The following is a 20,703-nucleotide window of genomic DNA, read 5'->3' as shown; positions in this document are numbered from 1 at the left end:
AATACAACATATGCTTGGGCTCGAGAACATCCCCTTTGTTGTTCATCATACACAAGTTCCTACTAGGAAAAATCCTCCAGAAAAATGGTCCGACATCCCACTGTTATGCTTGGGCTGCTACAATGATTGTATATGTGTGTATGTGTTTATGTGTGATATTTGCAGTGACTACTTTACTAGGGTGTCCTTGGTGGGTGGTGAATCAGGTATATTTTTATTCTATTATGTATATACACCTTGGAGGAGCCTGTTGAAGGCGAAACATGTTGGTATTAAGGATGTAAAGAATATTGAGTGTTTGTGGTGTTCTATACAGTGGTAGTTGATAAGTGTGGGGAGAGGTTTATAGATGTTGGGTGTAGTGGTGATAGATCTTCTACCTTGGTTTAATTTTAATGATTTTTTATTATGCATGCACTGCATGTAAATGTTTCACGATTATGCAGTGTGTTCGGTGGAAGGAGGGTTGCTGATTAATTACCTTAAAACTGAGCAATATCACAGAGTCATGTTTTTGGGATTGATGTGATGTGGATTGATGCATAGTGTGACATTTCTATTTTAATATTGGTTACTGCATGCTGCAGGTAGTTGTGTTACTTGCATGGTGCATACAGTAGCTGTGATGCTGTAGTGGAGATTTATGTCAGTGTTTTATTATCTTGACTTCTCTGAAACCCTGCAGTCTGCACATGTGCTGCTTACTAAAAACAGTCTCATTCATCCACCAATGAACATCTCTCTAGCGTTTGGGAACTTTTATATGTGGGTGGTGCTATTTTATATGGGTGACACAGGGCTGAACTGCTGTGACCTCATATTCACAGGAATGAGAGTGTGTGAGCAATAGAAATAATTAATCTTTGTAACTTATTTTAGGCAATAGTGTGTTGTACCATGTTAGCCATCAGTAAAACCAAGAATTATTACATCATCCCGATTCAAGACTTCTTGCTTTAACTTGTTTTAGAGAAGATACCAAATACTCAATAGAATTATTAGTCTGTTAGAAAAAGGAAGCCAAGATGCAATACTATTGGTAGTTTTAACCCACCAAAAAGTAACATGTAGGCAGAAGCCATCTCATATTTCATTCAGTTTCTAGCAGAAAAATTAAATGTTAACTGTTTGCCTCCAATGCCAGTGCAAAAATTAGAGATCTGGAAACCGCTGCACACCAGGAAGCATGGCCTGTCACCCAGAAACCATGACTAGGCTGGCCAGAAATGTGGGGTCTTACGTTTCCGAATGGGAGCGGCCAAGAGATAAGCCCACAGCCAGGCGGCCTTGGAACATGTCGCTGATACTGAGGGAACTACAGAAAAAGAGAGGGGTCACTATAAAATAAAATAAAAAAATGCCTCAGGGACACAAACATTCAGTACTGGAGTTTAGTGAGAAGCAAGGTATGCACAGCAGACAAGAAATAACTTACAGAAAAGAGTGCAATGCAAGCAAGCTACATTGAGAAGTAGAATGTCATACATGAGAAAGAAAAACAAAGCTGGTACGAAATATGCCGACTCTCAACACATTGCCAACCCTTTGATAAAGTCCTGAGCACACGATGAGGTGAAAACGGCAACAGAATACCTGTCACTTCTGCAAATTTGGTCAAATCATGATCATGAAAGCACTTCCGCACTTTATTTTTATCAGATAAAAGCATTAGTCTCTACAAATTGGCCTCCTTGACTTACTTGATAGAGGGGTTTTTGTCCTTTGCCCTGGGCTGAGCAGGATGCGGGAGGGCGTGACCCACACTGAATGGAAAGGTCCCAAGCACATCTTGAGGATACCTTAGTTTGTGTAATTGCTTCCGGAAACCTTCAGACACTTCAGATGGCACCTCCTCATCATATGCCACTCGTAAGAGCTGGAATAAAATACAAAAAATAAACAGCTGTGAGACAAAGTCTGGAAAAGCTAGCACTAGCTCAGCAAAGTCAACAAACTTCAGGCCTGTACCACCCAATCAAAGCCAAACCAGCACAAGCTGTACAAGACCAGACAAATAGTCTTTATGTCAAACAGTGACGTCAGCAAGCTAACCCATTACATCACTCTTTGAGGAGATAAACCTGCCTAATGCCCAATATTGAGATAATATGTAATGTACAATGTGGGGTCACAGACATCTGAAGGTTCATTATGATGCATCACAACTTCAAAAATTCTGGGCGGAGTAGGGGGGTCAATCTTACCAGAATGATGTCTTCTTCGGGTCCGTACGCGTCGCCTCCCACGATGCGTTCCAAGCGCCGCATGCGCCGGTCACGTGACTACAAACACTTCCTCCTTCCGGGTTGATGTCATTCTGGTAAGATTGACACACACACACACACACACACACACACCGCTTTACTAGAAGATATCCGGATAGAAACTATCCGGATGTCTCCCGGATCGGATTTGAGCATCCCTGCTAGGAGCGGTTATCCCGAGCTGAACTCGAAGAGTTTAGAGTTGGGTTATTTAGCGCCTTTGTTAAGCCTTAGAGTCAGGTCCAAATTTACCATAAGACACGTGTCTACAGGTGCCCGATGATGGAAAGGCAGCTCACTCCCTTAACCTAGTGCCTCTCTTCCTGCTTCCCTATGCAGAGTCTTGAGCAGAGTATAAAGGAGAGTTTACTCATCCAGCTCTTGCCATTTTTATGGACAAGATCTTCCTTCAGTCTTGTGCACCTCTAGCTACTTAATTCTGAGGATAGGACTGGCTGCCTAATACTAAGGGGCAAATGTAGCTACCTAAGACAGGCAAAGGAAGTAAAGGAGAAGTGACAGCTGGGCCAGCCAACACACTTGCAGTGCGGTTTGGCAAGTGTAGGTTCATGGTGGGCGAAGTCTAAGGTGCCAGGACATCTGTGCCTATTGGCTCCTGTGAGGTAAATCTGGGCCTGCTTAAAGTTGAACTGAGAAAGAATGATTGACTGTCACAAGCAGAACTTTGCACTCAACCTCAACTATTCTCAGTCCCTACAAACAAGTCATAAACCGGCTCTAAAATGGTGTAAAAGGTGCTATCTGTATACCAGTACCAAACCGCCTAGATTTTTGAATAGAAAAGAATAGCACAACACACAACTAGCTGTTAATAAATGCAGCAGAGTATTAGTGAGATCTCACCTGAAACGTGCACGATCGTAGCTGAAGTCCCTCTGTCACATACTGATCCAGCTGGGCCGGGACACTAATTTTCTTTTCCTTAGTTAAAGCAGCAATAGGGAAGGAGCGCACCACCGTCTGTTCTGACACTGCAGAAACCAACACATTTCTCTTCATATCTCAGCAATTACATACATTTTATAACGTTTTGATATCAGCAAAAATACATAAAATACCTAAACTTTATTTACTAGACCTCTCCAGTGGGGATACCACAAGTTATTCAGCAAACCTAGAGTGGATTCATTAAATAAAGTATGCGACTAAGTGTTATGCCACCCTCACCTGGGATAAAATGGTTGTAAAATTGCTGTTGCATGCAGCATTCTCATAAAGACATTATTCTCAATAATGTAGGGCAGAAAAAGATTCCATAAGTAAATATCTCACTGCAGGCATCTGAATAAGAATGCAGTCATACATGTGTTCATTTACTAACCTATTAACAAGTCATAGTGGCCCATATGCAACTCACTTTTTCTCCTGAGTTTTCTCCTAGGACATAATTATTCATCTTAAATATAAAATAACTTTTTGGCACTTTGCAATGGAAAAAGTACCAAAAAGTAGGTGACAAATTACTGTAAAAATTATTTTGAGTATTTGTTTGCCTGTTGATGGTTTAAAGGGCATTTTTTTTTGAGTTGTGAAGATATCACCTAGGCGAAAATTCAGGTGAAAAAGTGAATTGCATATGGCCCAATATGTTTTAATATGACCCAGGAAAGGATTGCAACATTTTACCACACAATAGCAGACAATCCTCACTTGCCAGGCCACTTAGGATATTCCACCTCTGGTGATGGTTTAGAAAAATCTTATGTGTGGTTAAATATGTAGTACTGCGTATATAAAGTATATTTTCATGGGCATTTCCATTAAGTGGAACGCAGGGTGATTTTTATTAATCAGTTTGCTTTCAGATCATACCATGAACATTTTATTGTCTGACAGACATTTGTGACAGTGAATTAAAACCTCTGTGGCTTGACATATCATTGCTATGCTGATGACACCCAGCTATATTTGTCATTCAAACCTGATGTCACAGACCCTACTCCACAAATAAACGCATGCTTAGCTGAGCTTCAGGAGTGGATGAATAATAATTGGCTAAAACTTAATGCTGACAAAACTGAGGTTCTTGTTATCGAGGGCCAGGGCTCAACAGCAAAGCAGCTCCAGTCTCAACCAACACCGCTAAGGATAGGGAGCTCAGACCTGAACAACTCAGACTGTGTGCGCAGCCTGGGAGTACTGATTGATGGGAAATTAAGCTTCAGGAATCAAATCTCAGCTGTTGTGAAACATTCCTTCTTTCACCTAAGGAATATTGCAAGGATTAAACACCTAATTCCTTCAGAGGATCTTCCAACCCTAGTTCATGCCTTCGTCACATCAAGGTTAGACTACTGCAACGTCCTCTACACAGGCCTGCATAAGAAAGACTTACGCCGCCTGCAATTAGTACAGAATGCCGCCGCAAGGCTGTTAACGAGCCAACCCCGCCATTGCCACATAACACCAACCCTGAGCTCACTCCACTGGCTTCCGATAAAATGGAGAATTCTGTTTAAGATTGGCTTACTGACATTCAAATCCTTGCACAATCTGGGCCCTGGATACCTGAAGGACTTGTTGCAACTACATCACACCCCCCACAATCTTAGATCAAAAGGACATAACACCTTGGTCACCCCCAGAGTCCACCTCAAAACCTTTGGAGACAGAGCCTTTTGTCATGCTGCCCCTACACTTTGGAACTCCCTGCCACACCCAATCAGGACAGCCCCATCCCTGGAAGCATTGCCTCTGAAGAAGCTGGTTTAAACCAGCGAAACAGCTGTCAGGCACTTGATACCCCCACTGCTATGTACCTACTGCTTCCCCCACCGGAATAAAGGGATTTTTTACAGGAGTGGTGCCCCGCTTTTTTCTTCTTTTCCATTGGACACCCGTGTAGTGTTTGGCATTGTTAGCTTTCAATTTACAATACTACTATATATGAAAATGGAATATGTGGACGATGTGGAGAAAGAACAGATCTTAAAGTCTTCAAAAACGTCAACATTTTAAAGGTATGTGATAAACATATTAAAGTGTAAAAGTGCCCCTGTAATAATTTTGCAAAACATTCTGATAAAATTTCAAAATTACCTAAAGGATCAACTGGAGAACCCTTGAAGATACAGCGGTAAGTAGTGAGGAAGAGTGCCCCTTCAGCAGGAAGTAATGGAGGTCCTCCAAGACTGCCACCTGAGGCTTCCTCTCTGCCATCTGGCAGCAGGTATACTCTAAGGCCTTCCACCAGCAAATCCTCACCCACTAGCAATGTGGGTCGCAAGAGCTTGGGCTGTGGCAGATAAACAAAGACACTGCTTTAAACATGCATAGAAAAGCAAGAGGCAAATACAGCGACCGAAGCAGACTTACAAGTCAAATGACAGCACACACAGAAATTAAGGCAGAAAAGTTACATTGTAAACAATAGAAAGCACTTACTTTTTGGATAGGTGGCAGCCTCTTGCTCTCTCTATGCACTGCATCCAAAGTCTCTATGTGCATCTGTACAATGTCTAGGTGAAAGAGCAACAAAGCCAAACAAAGCATGTAAAAAACAAAAACTAAAACTAAAAACAATAGCACATATTTCCATTCTATGGCTCTACGGGGACCTAACCATCTTCTAAATATATATTCTGGTACCCATACTTGAGCAATTCAAATCAAGAAGGATAATAAAATCCATTCTAATATCAACTCTTGCTATTATCCCAAGTCACACATTTCCATACCTCCCAACTTTTTGAGATGAGAAAGAAGGACACTTAAGCCACATCCCTGATCACACCCCTAGTCACGCATACCATAAAGATTTCATAATAAAAATATGTTGTTTTATAATTCAAACCACACTGGTCCTTTCTATTCTGGTTCATTTTCCTTCATATTTACATTTTAAAATTCGTAATACAGTATATCAATTTAAAGGAATGGAATAAAGTTTAGAGTCAAACACATTTTTTAGTTTCACCCACAACAGCCTTTCTCGACCTTTTTACCCTGGAGGAACCCTACAAATAACTTTTGGATCTCAAGGAACCCTTGCAAACAATTTTTTGGTCTCGAGGAAACCCGGCATTTTTTTTTCAGGAGGCATGGTCTTTAAAAGTCGGTGAGGCTGTTAATTCCACTACCTCCTATTATGCTGCCACTCATTATACTGTGCTCATTATTATTCTTGCCCTCAATTTAGTGCTTCATTTTACAATACCCCCTATTGTAATGTGCTCTATTTATATTTAACCCCCTCCTCACAATGGGGTAAAATGCTATGGAACCCCTGCAGAGTCCTCAAGGAACCCTGGGGCTTCCAGGGAACCCTGGTTGAGAAAGCCTGACCTACAATATGTCGGGTTTCCTCGAGACCAAAAAATTGTTTGCAAGGGTTCCTTGAGATCCAAAAGTTATTTGTAGGGTTCCTCCAGGGTAAAAAGGTTGAGAAAGGCTGTTGTAGGTGAAACCCTAGAACACCAGGGAAGCCATATGAGGGAGGTAGGAGGGGAGCACTAAACACCAGGGAACAGTATAGCGGTTGAAAAGGGGGGGGGGGGGGAATAAGATACCTGGGAACTTTATAAGGGAGGAAGGTGGCCACTAGACATTGAGGTTGCACAACAAGAGTGTGTGCATCAAGCACAAAGTGAAACCTGATATACCTTTGACATTGAGGGTTGGCCTGTGACTTGGTCCCAGTGTACAATTTTGGCCCACTTTGTATTGGAGTTTGACAGCCCTGGTCTATGCCCAGCATAAATACAAATTTATGAACAAGGAGACACACATTTGCACGACAGCTATATAAATAAACCATAAAAAAATCCACATGAAGGCAAACATGGCACCAAACTCTGCCGTCACGGATAAATGCTTTGTTGATAAGAGTTATATAATTAGCTGATTAGCTAACAGAGGTATTGAAGAGGAAGTAGGCAAACCCTTCACACCTGAGAGAAACAGCTAATTAAAAAGCTGTTTTTAGAAATTGCGGAAATCACATTACTCATCTACACAGATCTAATTCCTGGCAGACTTTCAGAAAATAAAAAGCACGTCTTTAGGCTGTACAAGCCTAGACTATACTGTGCAGATATTTTCCTTATATTGCTGAAGGACTTGTCAGATTTAATTCACACATGCAGAGAGGTACACTGCTTTGTGCCATGACTGATGGTGGATTGGGGTGACAATGTACATTTCTTCAGCCAAGCAAACAAGATAAACAGGATTTTATGTAAATGTGAAACAGTAGCCTCGCTCTCAGAATCTGACAGAAGCTTTCATGGCAGTTCAGCTCGCTCTATTAGCAACAAACTGCGTGGGAGCTACTAAGTGTCTGACAGTTTAGCGATCTGCAGTGCACAAAGACTTTAATGGCATTAATTAAACCCTTCCTCAGTAGGCACAAAATACAAAGCCTGACATTTTATAAAACCACTGACGAAAGAGTTGTGGTCTATACACAGTGTATAAAAACAGTAGTAGCAGATTATGAACACTTAATGCTGGCCCATAAACTATTAAGGTAGCCATACATGTAGCAATTTGGTGGCACGATCGACTAACCGCACCAATAATTTTATTGTATCAGGAGAGAATAGAGTGTTCCCGTCTGCGCAATTGATCGATATCTGGGTGAATAGCGTCAATTTTTTGATCATTAAGTAATCTGCTACCGTACAAATGATTTTGATTTTGATGATTTTGATCGACAAAGAATTGATTTTCGGATTCAGAGCATGGAAGCACAACATTGTTTAGCTCGATTAGGGAAGGTGAATTGCATAGGATATCGATTGACAGTGAACCACACTGTTGTTGATAGCCCAATTAAGTCGATTGCTTAATAGCTCAATGCAAAATCGCTAGATGAATAGATTTGTAAACCTACATTTGTTGCAGATCTGGAAGAAAATAAGAATTTCCTAAATAATGGCCATTATCCAGGTTAATCAGATTTCAACTGAAATAATTGAAAATCTATTACCGCTACTCTTACCAGCTTTGTCGTACACAATGCAGTACAAAGTTATGGAACAGTCAGTTATGCAACCCTTGTGCATACAGTTCCTTAGTTCTCAACCCAAATAAGAACATGGCAGCATGGTGGCGTAGTGGTTAGCACTTTCGCCTTGCAGCGCTTTGTCCCCGGTTACAAATCTAGCCAGGGCACTATCTACACGAAGTTTGTATGTTCTCCTAGTGTCTGCATGGGATTCCTCCGGACACTCATTTTTTCTCCCACATGCACCAAGTATACAAATAAGTTAGTTGTTTCCCCCAATTTACAAAATCTAATGTCTAATCTATTAAAAAAAATGTATGGCTAACTTATGTCCTGAATAGGGCACAATGGGTGACAATTCAGTGCTATCTGAATGGGTTAGTGACAGTTATGTATATGGCCAACTGATCTCTGCTACTCAGGATACATACCTGGAATCATTGTGTGCAAGCCTTTTAGATGATCTGACGTGACACCACTCTCTGTGCACACTTTATCCACAAAGCGTGTGATGAATCTGATCACACAATGTGCCACGTCTGAGCTCTCTGAATCTTCAAAACCACTTTCTGTGTCTGCACTTTCTGCAACGCTGCCTGCCATGCTGCCAAAGCAAAATAATCAGCATTAAATATGTGTTCACTTGGCAATGAGTACAGGATGATGCAAATATCAATGTGATGTTGGCACAACTGACCTATTGGTGATGAAGCTGTTGGTTACACTCTCAGTATCTCCAAAGCCTGCTCCTCCTCGCAGAAGTCGATTTTTAGATGTATCCAATGGCAAAAGCAAGTAGCTCATGCGATTGGTATAATGAATGGCTTGGCTAAATACAGTGCTCTCCTCCTTTTGAATAAGTTCTAGCTGTTTATCACGTGGTAATGTAGGCCAAAGCCGGCACTGCTCTGCTGCCAGATCTAGTGCAGATCGTTCCTCCTCTTCTATTTCATCCTTGAATTACAGAGCAGAAGGTTAGAGATGACCTGAACACCTATACATAATATTCTGCTCAATGCAGCTCTGACGTCTGTGAAAATGATCACTGCTTTTCATCTTCAGTTGATTGACATCTCAAAACAACATTTTTTTTTTGGAATGTAAAACAGAATTTTGCCTTTTTAAAACAGAAGTTATTTGGGATTCTTGAGGCTGGAGTGAGCATAGTCTCCCACAGCGAAGAAGGTTATTTCAGCACCCAGCATGAAAATGGGAGGCGTCATAGCACTAGTGCTCTGCTGCATGCCCTGCACAAGAGTAATTCAGGGATGCAGGGACCACCAGACCCTGAAGTCACACCTCCCTCAGAGTTGCTACAACTCAGACGGGGAATAGTATTTGGCGCCACCGGGGATTGGTGCCACAGCATGGTGAGCAGCCATTCGAACCGAAATATCATTTAGTTACAAGAGCAATTTCCAGAGCATAGAATGGAGCTGCCATTCTAAGCCATGTAGCACACGTGTCAGGAAAGGCATTACATATCATCACATATAACACTAACCGAATCTGTGGAAGACTCATCAGAGCTCAGATAAAGGGCCCGGATGTGGTGTTGAACATCTCCATAAAACATGGATTCCCAGAACTGCATGTTGGTCCAAACGAGGTGCTCCTGCACACAGCTATAAGCAAACTGTGTAATGCCCGGGCTTAATTTCTGTAAGGACACAAGGAAAATCATCAAACCAAATAAAGTCATAAGAAAAAAAAATGTAAAAGCGGATCCGAGATGAAAAACTAACCAGAACAAGTAACTTGTCTATACATCTTATCTAAAGTTTAGATAGTTTACACAGCAAATCTAGCTGAAAACAGCTTCAATAGAATATGATTATTTCTTCCTGTGATATGACAGCAGCCATGTTGTTTGTAAACATAACACACAGCACTCAGCCTCTGAAAAAAAAAACCTAATCCCCCCTCCTCCCCTCTGCCACTGAAATCTCTGGCTAGTAATACCCCCCTCCTCCTGCCCAGACTGAGCTCCCATGAGCCATTGCTACTGCCAAGGCTCTCTGAAAACCTGTGGGCGAGGCTTGTTCAGTTTATAGGGAATTAGAGTATTAAAACAAAAACAAAAAAGTATTTGTCTTGAGGAATGCCCTATAAATAGGAAAGGAACACAATTATGCAATGAGTAAACGTTCATCTCGGATCCACTTTAAGAAAGGTTAAAGCCTGTGAGTAGACTGGCGAAACATATATCCTTTCATTTGTTACAGCAGAGGAAGTCACTGTATTGTAACACTGAACTCACCCTGCAGAAGGCTGTGACAAGAGGTAAAATGGCTGCAGCTATAGCATGTTCATCCAGTGGGGTGCAATCCTGTACAAGAGCAAGCAACGGATTAGAGGAGACATATGACAATGGGGAAGAAACGGGATCAGTAGTATGCATACCATCATCAAAACATGGATCAGTCATTTCCCATAGGCAATTGAGTGATACTCACCTGTAAGCAGCAGTTAATCAGTCGCACAACAAAATCAAATTGCTGGTGATCTAACACTGCCCGATTCTGCTGTACATGAAGATTCAGTTCCTGTGTCAAACACTGTCTTGCTGCTCTCCCCTTCAGTGCCCGAAGCACAGCTGGGTACAACTGAGGACAGACAAAGCCACAATGAAGAAGTCAGGGCTAACCCACAATACACATTACCATTTTCATCACTGGCTGTTCTGCAAATCAGACAGATCTACAAAGTATTTAAAGGTACCCATTAACAGTACAATCTTTCAATGCGATTTTTACATTTAAATTGTACAGAAAACTGTGCAATGTGTGACAAAAATCCATGCAAAACAATTCTGTGGTTGATTGGAACAGAAAATGTAATCCATCCGAATGTTGGATTTTATGATAGAATCGGGAGAAAATGCCCTAAGGGACCCATTTATGGAAACAATCAATTACGGTACCTTCCAATTACTTTCATTCAAAAAATTGTATCGTTAATGGTCGCCTTAAGGTAATGTATCAAAAATTTGCCTTCAGATATCTCACCTAAGCTCTGATGTCACTATGATCCTCCCAATCTCTCATAAATGCTGACATGGCAGATCAGACTTCTCTAACTGTGTAAACCCTCTTCACAATGGTAAAATAAGGGCGCCATGCATAGCTTTCTCGTCACAGAGGTACTCAGGTTGGCACTACATGATGGGCCTATCAAAAAGCTACGTGATCACAGCTTAAAAGTTAAACTTAGGTATGCATATTAGATAAAATGATGACCCACAACTTCAGGCAAACAGAATACTGCAAGGAAAGAAAACAATCAATGACTAGCTAGTCTGGATTCAGAAATGGAGACTGTTCCACTTATACTAAGGTATCTCACTCGCAGCGAGGTTTTTTTTATTTGCAGGGAGAAACACATCAGATGTGAACCAGCCCATTGATTAACATGGACTGATAAGCTGTGAAGGTAACCACACACTTGTGATATTCCCAGCATATTCAATCACTCTGCTGGGAATCCGCTAGAAAGATATTACCGTATATACTCGCAAGCAAGCCGACCCGCATATTAGCCGACCCCCCCAACTTTTACCTGAAGAAACAGGAAAAAATGATTGACCCTCATAAGCCGGGTGTAGGAAATGCTGGCCGTGTGATCTCCCTAGTGTGTCCCAGTATAGCTAGTATAGTGCCCAGTATGGATAGGTAGTGCCCTAGTATAGCTAGTAAAGTGCCCAGTATAGCTAGTATAGTGTCCAGTATCGGTAGGTAGTGCCCCAGTATAGCTAGTATAGTGCCCAGTATAGCTAGTATAGTGCCCAGTATAGCTAGTAAAGTGCCCAGTATAGCTAGTATAGTGCCCAGTATAGCTAGAATAGTGCCCAGTATAGCTAGAATAGTGCCCCAGTATAGCAAGAATAGTGCCCCAGTATAGCTAGAATAGTGCCCCAGTATAGCTAGAATAGTGCCCCAGTATAGCTAGAATAGTGCCCCAGTATAGCTAGAATAGTGCCCCAGTATAGCTAGAATAGTTCCCCAGTATAGCTAGAATAGTGCCCCAGTATAGCTAGTGTAGTGCCCCAGTATAGCTAGTGTAGTGCCCAGTATGGGTAGGTAGTGCCCCAGTATAGCTAGTATAGTGCCCAGTATGGGTAGGTAGTGCCCCAGTTTAGCTAGTATAGTGCCCAGTATAGGTAGGTAGTGCCCAGTATAGTGCCCCAGTATAGTTAGTATAGAGGGCCAGTATAGGTAGGTAGTGCCCAGTATAGCCCCAGTATAGGTAGGTAGTGCTCAGTATAGTGCCCCAGTATAGCTAGTACAGTGCCCAGTATAGGTAAGTAGTGCCCCCTCCTCTCCCGACCCCCCCCCCCCCCCCCCTCGGCCCCTGCTATCACCTGAGCTGGCGCAGCATCTTCTATTATTCCCCTCTCCGCTCAAAGTAATTCCCAGCAGCGCGCCCCACGGCGGCTGCTGTGATGACGAGGCAGGAAGCCATAGAGAGAGAGCGGTTCCCATAGTTACAGGAAGCCGCTCTCTCTCTACGGCTCCTGCATCATCATCACAGCAGCCGCCATGGGGCGCGCTGCTGGGAATTACTTTACGAGCGGAGAGGGGAATAATAGAAGATGCGTGCCAGCTCAGGCCGCCGCGGCCGTGGGGCGGGGGAGCGTGGACCACAGGGGACTCGCAAGCAAGCCGACCCCCCAACTTTTGACCGCCTTTTTGGGGGTCAAAAATTCGGCTTGCTTGCGAGTATATACGGTAAGCTAAAATGCCAGCCCGACTGTGATTTTGAATTATTTCCCTTTGGCTTTATTCAACATTATCAGACCAGTGCAACATAACACTGCAGTTTAATGGGTTTTCAATAGATCTCATGCTGAAATCTATTGAGTTGCAACACACTGCTAACATGCCAGTGTGAATGGACCATCACATTCTAATTGCATCATGTATCTATGCAGAAAGCAGCTGGATAGTGTATTGGTTAAAGACACCACCTTTAACAGTACACAAGTGTTTGAATCCTGGCTGAAGCCAGTTAACTATTCAGCAAGGATTCTGTTGGTAAGCCTATATAACACTTTAGGGTGGCCTATAGAGTGCACCCTTAGTGGCTGCAGCTCTCTAGCTCTTTCAGAAATGGTAACATATGAACATATGATTAGACAGTACTGTTTTGACACAATGCACTGTGTGAAAGCTTTCTATGTCCCTATGCTTTCTCTGTAAGACAATACATGGAAAAATACCTCTAGTGGAAACAGATCCTTACAATTCATTCAGCCCTAAAGCAGCAGGTATGTTGTGTATATGCATATTTTCAATTTTCACAGTAAAAAGCAGCTGTGAACCAAGATATTTATCCATTTTCCACTTGGCTATGAAATGTTTATGTATACACCACCCATTCAACATTGTACAGAAAATCTAGATGGCAGTAGCGAGAAGACCTTCTCAATCTTCTCCAGGTTATAGTAATAAGGTTATGCTTTAGTGCCCATACAAACACTAATGAAGTCACTATAAAGCGTTTTCCCTCATCCATTATCAAAACAAACAACAACAACAAAAATGAAAAACTGCAAAACTCCAATCAGGGTACATATTACATACCGTCCAAGAAATAAACCAGCAAATTATTGCATAAACTTACTTTATTTTTAAAATACAGAAACTAGCTATACTCACCTTCTTGGCTTCCAACATCTTGTTCTCAAAGATGTAGGAAATACAGTTCCTTACAACTTCCAATCGCCGGTTGCTATTAACTAGAGCACTGCCATTCCTATCCACAATGGCTTCTGCAATGAGATACACAAGCAATATGACAGGGAAATACTACACGCGATATGGGAAGACGATAAAAGGGAATGGAGAGAAAATATGAGTGGCTTGGAGAAGGAAGCAAAAGCAGATACTGAACATGAAAGAAAGGTAGAAGTTCCATAAAAATGTATATGGGAAAGCCTGAAAAACACAATGTACATGCTATATAAGAAAAATTACCACGACAGTAAAGGCACTAACCAATAGGTGGTCCAGGTGGTATCATACATTTCTTCTCTGATTTAACAGCTGGAGGTGCACTCTGCATCTTGGCGGCAGCCTGATCCAAGATCCACTGCACGCTACTTTCATCCAGCAAGGGAAACGGCTTTTGCTGAGGTCTCAAATGACTGCCCTCTGCTGGCCGCTGCACTTTATGCATACTAACCGCTGGGTAGGGGTTTTCCTGCAGACAAAGAGGAAACATTTACTTTAAAGCAAACTACTGCTAAACACTTTCATTTACATTTGAAAAATGTGCAAAAGAGTTAAAGGTCAGCTGTAGTCAGAGGTATAAGGAGGCTGCCATATTTACTTCCTTTTAAGCTCTCCCCATTCTATGTAAAACAATACAATGCTTTAAAGAACAAGCGACACCCATGGTAACCTAGAAATAAAAAAAACACATATATAAGTAGATAAATACTACTTCTACTTACATAACAGATGTATTGTGCTATCCACGTAATGACTCCTGTGAATTTTATAAAGGAAAAGCAGAAAATCCTATTCTAGGCAGTGGCCATCTTGCCAAGCTAATGCTGACATCATATCCTCCCTGACTCTCGTTCCCCCCCCCCCCCCCCCTCCCTTCTCTTGCTCTCCTCCCAGAGTCTTCAGACACTCCCACTGAGGTGTATACTAACAACTGCACTGTCTTTTATTTACACATCCAATCACTGAGTCACCTCAGCCTTGCATGTAAACACAAGTAATCAGAGGGTGTTTCTGATAAGCAGCTAGGAAGGGAAATAAATGGAAAAGGAATATATTATAGATAAAAATAACTCCCAGCATTCAACTTTTTGGGACTGTTTGGCACTAGGGCCAGTGCTCCTAAAGTATGTGATAACTCCAAACCATAACAGTAGAAACAGTTTTGCAAGTTTTGAATGCATGATTAGCATCTTTATCACTTAATACACTCAGACCAGTTGCTGTTGAAATCTGATTTTTATGGTGACAATACCGCTTTAAATTGAGTTGTCCTTTCTCCAAATCATACATGCAAAGTAATGAATACAATTCTGTGTCAAGTTTGGAAGCTGTAGCTCATACTACAACAGCTGTCTACAGCACAGGATCGAACTTGGAAAATCACGTACAGGGGAGCCGTTGACTTTGGGAGACACGAGATTTTACATTAAATGACCACAAAAAAATATTTTGGGCAATACAAATCTAGGGTGTACATAGCTTAAATAACAAACAGCTGAAGTTTAGGAAAAGCTGAGCTAAGACATATTAGTATTATATACACACACATTTATTTTATGCTGTACGTGACATACATTTCTATAGAGCTTCTCAGCCAAGTCCCGCACATGCTTCATGACATTTTTCATATTTCCCTCTTCATACTGGAGTTTCTTCACATCATAAGCAACCAGCTTAAAAAATAAAATAAAAAGGTTAAGGTATTATTTTATTTACTGGCTACATCATATTATATTTTCCGCCTAGAACATCATTTAGGAGGATACCTCATCAAATAAATCCAGTGCTCGGTATGGGGGGCCTCTCTCCGTCACAAATCCTGCAAAAGCCATTCCCTCCAGTACTTTAGTCAGAAAGTCATCCTCAACTAATCCACGTTGACCCAAAAATGAGGCCTGTAACAGGACATGCAAATCATGAAGCAAAACATTCAAACTACACGGGCAAGAAACAGACCCTAGCGCTGAAGAAGTACACCACAGACTTACCTTGTGGAAACGTATAACTGGCTCAGGGTGAACTCTGATGAGTTGCAGACAACAGCGATATCCTTGCAAGATCTGAGCAAAGAGACGGAGGAACACAGCACGCACTTCCATATCCTGTCACAGAACAATACATAGGAGAAACATTACACTGAAATGCAAATACAGTATTACTATTAAATTATTAACCCCATTCCCGAATATCATGTATAAATAAACAAAGAGAGACTAACATTGTACTACTTATACAGGGCTGCTGTTGTGACAATACATGTTCTCCTGGCACCTATTTGATTTGGTGCAAGGGGGAAGCCAATAGTCAGATTATTAGCAAAATGCAGTTACTGGTGTTCTACTATACTGGCTTTGCAACGCTATTGTTGTTGATCGTTTTGGTCTTTGCTCCCAAGTTACTCTGTATAATCTATTATTGAATCTCCTTCCTCATGATTAACCCTTACCTGTCCCTCAACACTATATTAACAAAAACACCAGCACCAAAATGGAACCATGTCCCATTGATTTGACACCACCTATCTTTTGCATGGTGTACCTTAATATATCCCAACCAAAGTGATCTGATCTGGTATTCCAACCATCTGATATAGAGTATGAGTGGGCCCGCAGCAAACTAATAGTGCAATTTAATTTGCATCCTTTAGTTTAGACAGTCCCTACCTATATGCAGTTCAAGACAATTTTAACAACCTGCCACACTAATTATCCATCAGTGCTAGGGCTCCATTATTTTGCAATGGGAGTATTTGTAGAAAATTTCTTATAGATGAAATAGAGTTTAAAAAAGTAACCAAACCACAGATGAGGGTAGGTTATTTTGGAGCCTACATCAGAAACCACTATGCCTATGACATCTTACCAAACCACTAAGGCGCATGTATTACACATGCAAAGAAATGTTTGTAGCTTTATAGACTAGAAAAGCTGCTTTTTATATAAAAAATAAAATCAACCTTCTAGAGTAAGAAGTCATTGCTAAGAAAATACGGTTTGAGGTAAGATTAGCAAATGTTTACCTGCATTCGTAGAGTGGAGGCAGTGATGGAGGATGGAGGGAATGCCAGATCAGCAATCTGTAAAGCAGGGTCCAGGACCTACAAACACACATGCATGGCTCAAAGACTAGATACATACAAATCACAGCATTTACAATGTCTGTTGTTCAACTTAAATTACATCGTAACCAATTTTAAAAGTTTGTACTTTTTTTAAACTGAGCATTTTACTTTTAGAATTTGGCAATACATCATAGATTAATGTACACCTGAACTGAGAGGGGCACGGAGGCTGCCATATTTATTTTTCATTAAAACAAAACCAGTTGCCTGGCTGTTCTGCTGATCCTCTGCTGTTAGTCATGGACCTTGAATAATCCTGCAGATCAGGTACTGTGACTGAAGACGGACTGGATTAGCCACATGCTTGTTTAATGAGTGTGATTCAGACAGTACTGTAGCCAAAGTAGTCAGTAGGATGCCAGACAACTGGTATTGTTTAAAAGGAAATAAATATGGCAGCCTCCATATCCCTTCTCCCTTCAGGTGTCCTTTAACATTCCAGGAATGCTACTTGCTTCATCATTCCACAAACTATGTCTTTCTTCTTTCTCATTATAGTAAACTTCATTGTTCCCAACCTTTCAGCACACCAGAAAAACTCCTTCCTTTGCCAGCCATTTCCAAGCCACAGTGCATTAGCATGGCTAAACTACCATCAACTCCCTTATCTTCCCTGTCTGCCAGGAGCTAAACCTGAAGGCCTAGCTACTCATCCATAATGAGAGCAGCAACATATTTGTTAAGTTTGCTCATCATTAAACTATCTTCAAATGTCAGACAACGCCTTTATAATCTCTGTAACAAATTAGGTTGTGTTCATCATTCCTGATAGAGTTCTGGGATTTGTAGGTACCAAAGAACTTTGTGATAAATAGTGACTGATTTTCCAGCCATCAGTTTGATAGTGATGGAGGTAAAGTCTTAGGCCTGGGGCACACCAGAGGAGTTTTTCTGAGCGTTTTGAGTTTTTAAATCTGCTGCTAATGTTATCCTATGTGTCTGTGCACACTGGAGCAATGAGGTTTTGTAAAAAAACCCATAGCATTGCATTGGGAAGAGCTTTTGAAACCTCTAAAAGCTCTTCCCAATGTAATGCTATGGGTTTTTTTTTTACAAAACCTCATTGCTCCAGTGTGCACAGACACATAGGATAACATTAGCAGCAGATTTAAAAACTCAAAACGCTCAGAAAAACTCCTCTGGTGTGCACCAGGCCCAACTCAGAACAGAAAAACAGCTCCTCTTTCAACATAAGTGTTTCTCCCCCAGATGACTAGATTATGTTGTTCACAATATAGTTACATACGGTAATTAGTTTTGTTGAAAAAAAAAGACATCCGTCCATCAAGTCCAATAAGCAAATCAATAAATAAATAAGCATTAGGTACCTTTCTTTCCTACACCCCCACATACCCAGTTCAACCAGGGGAAGGCAAACACTTACAAGGCTTGGGCCCATTAGCATTTAAGTGGAAAAAAATTCTTCCCAACTCCAGGTGACAGATAAAAATCCCTGGATCAACTCTGCTGGGAATTACCTAGTAATAATAATAATTCCAGTATTTGTATAGCGATTTTCTCCAGTCAGACTCAAAGCGTTTGCTAGGAAGACACTAGAGCACACTCAGTAGGCATTAGCAGTGATATGGAGTCTCGCCCAATAACTCCTTACTGAACAGCTACTGGCTTACTGAAATGGGAAGACCATTACACTATCCAGCTACAGCTTATAGCCATGGATGTCCTTCAAGAAAATACAGTATGTCAATAGAGATGGAGCTGGAATAATGAAATCCCCAGAAAGCATCCAAGTGTTTCTTTGTACAAAGCCAAGCAAACTTCTTACACAGCTGTAAATGTTTTTTTATAGAATATCAGAAAAATTTGAATTTTCTTTTTATTTTTACTGAACTGGTGTTCATTGCATTGTTCATTGCATCCACCATTGCAGTTATTTTTCATAACAATCCCCAGGACATTGCAACAGTCCTTGAGTTCACTAACTATTACGGTAACTATACCCTGCATTCAGCAGCTGATTGTAGACTCTATTGCTTATTACCCCTATTCTGAAATGGATGGGAAATTCTTGGGAATACCTCCCTCGTCATAGGTTAACCTGCATCACATGATGAAGAGAACCTAGTAGAGAGGAGCATAATGCAACTGGCGGTGTCACTGCCTCTCATATTATGCAGGCCATTCTCTGGTCTGTTCAGAAAGCAGTGCAAAGTTGCAGAAGAAATTATACAGAGTTTAGTGAAGAAATGAAAAAACAATTGCTACATTGATTGATAAATATGCGTGTACATGCACATGTAATCAGGGCTGGGCTAATCTTACCAATGACAAGGCCTCTTGGGTGTGGTGGAGCAACGGCTCAGGCAACAGAGGAATCTGGACACATTCTGGGACTGTTATAGTGCCACCATCTAAATCAGCAATTACTACATCCAGCTGAGGAGAAAGAGTCATACTTGTTAAGGTACATACACACGTCGTATTTGCGCAAACAACCCGTCGTTTGGATGTCCAAGCGACCGGTCGTTCGGACGTCAAATCGGGCGTGTGCACAGTCTGTCGTTCAGCTGATAAGAGCGGACTTGAGCGATCCGCTTGGCGGATTGCTCAAGTCCGCTCTTATCAGCTGAACGACAGACTGTGCACACGCCCGATTTGACGTCAGAATGACGGGTCGTTTGCGCAAATCCAACGTGTGTATTAGAGAGGAGCAGGATTAGTGCACTGAAGCACAGGGTACAAGTAAGATAGGTTGTTCACACAAGAAAAGATCTACCATTGTGTAAAAACATTGAGATATTTCCTCTCCTTGTCTTCATTGCAGAACTATCTTAATGTTTTCTTTAAAGGATACCCGAGGTGACATGTGACATGAGGAGATCGACATGGGTATGTACAGTGCCTAGCACACAAATAACTATGCTGTGTTCCTTTTTTTCTTTCTCTGCCTGGAAGAGTTAAATATCAGGTTTGTAAGTGGCTGACTCAGTCCTGACTCAGACAGGAAGTAGCTACAGAGTGACCCTCATTAATAAGAAATGCCAACTATAAAACACTTTCCTGGCAGAAAATGGCTTCTGAGAGCAGGAAAGAGATAAAAAGGGTCAAAAGTCCATAGATTTTAGCTCTGGCATACTTCAATGAATGTGTCATTGAGTAAAAACAAAACAGTTAAAACTTAAAAAGTAGATTTAAACCTAAAATAAAACTGTGGAATATCTTTAAAAAAAAATCATTTTTAGGAGAAGGAAGATAGATTCAATTGTTTATTTCATTAGTTAATTTTCACCTTGGGTGTCCTTTAACAATAATAAAAAGTTAACACTTCAAACGATTACACATGCAGTTTCTAAAGCATTACAGCACCACTATTGTGAAAAAAATAGTAAAATTTAAAGCGGACCTGAACGTCCTCTCTGCTTTAAAAGTTACGCAACAGCATAATCACCTTTAAAAGGGAAGGTTCAGGGAGGGAGACAAAATAATAAAAATCCATATCCACTTACCTGGGGCTTCCTCCAGCCCGTGCAAGGCAGGAGGTGCCTTCGCCGCCGCTCCGGAGGCTCCCGGTGGTCTATGGTGGCCGACCCGACCTGGCCATGCCCGGCTGCCAGGTCAGGCTGTTCTGCGCTCCAATCTGCGCCTCACAGGGGCGCG

At 41.4% G+C, this 20,703-nt stretch overlaps 1 protein-coding gene across 9 annotated transcripts in view; it reads right to left on the bottom strand.

The window, feature by feature from the left end:
• The window catches only part of SBF1 (SET binding factor 1), a 196,203-nt gene that overhangs the window by 29,630 nt on the left and 145,870 nt on the right, over positions 1–20,703 (bottom strand). For 5 of the 9 annotated variants that reach the window (XM_068275903.1, XM_068275907.1, XM_068275904.1 and 2 more), the window contains 16 exons: positions 19,369–19,482; positions 16,984–17,061; positions 15,953–16,066; positions 15,731–15,859; positions 15,539–15,637; positions 14,229–14,433; positions 13,890–14,002; positions 10,689–10,838; positions 10,493–10,561; positions 9,737–9,892; positions 8,930–9,186; positions 8,664–8,836; positions 5,670–5,743; positions 5,325–5,520; positions 3,129–3,256; positions 1,701–1,876 (listed from right to left, as the gene is read on the bottom strand). In XM_068275903.1, coding sequence (XP_068132004.1) covers positions 1,701–1,876; positions 3,129–3,256; positions 5,325–5,520; positions 5,670–5,743; positions 8,664–8,836; positions 8,930–9,186; positions 9,737–9,892; positions 10,493–10,561; positions 10,689–10,838; positions 13,890–14,002; positions 14,229–14,433; positions 15,539–15,637; positions 15,731–15,859; positions 15,953–16,066; positions 16,984–17,061; positions 19,369–19,482 — 2,231 coding nt within the window. Of the gene's footprint in view, positions 1–1,240; positions 1,316–1,700; positions 1,877–3,128; positions 3,257–5,324; positions 5,521–5,669; positions 5,744–8,663; positions 8,837–8,929; positions 9,187–9,736; positions 9,893–10,492; positions 10,562–10,688; positions 10,839–13,889; positions 14,003–14,228; positions 14,434–15,538; positions 15,638–15,730; positions 15,860–15,952; positions 16,067–16,983; positions 17,062–19,368; positions 19,483–20,703 lie in introns of all 9 variants that reach the window. The other 4 variants (XM_068275900.1, XM_068275902.1, XM_068275905.1 and 1 more) reach the window with 1 other exon arrangement.

The sequence above is a fragment of the Hyperolius riggenbachi genome, chromosome 3 (genome assembly GCF_040937935.1).
Source record: "Hyperolius riggenbachi isolate aHypRig1 chromosome 3, aHypRig1.pri, whole genome shotgun sequence".
Lineage (NCBI taxonomy): Eukaryota > Metazoa > Chordata > Amphibia > Anura > Hyperoliidae > Hyperolius > Hyperolius riggenbachi.
This window is presented reverse-complemented; position numbering and strand designations above follow the sequence as displayed.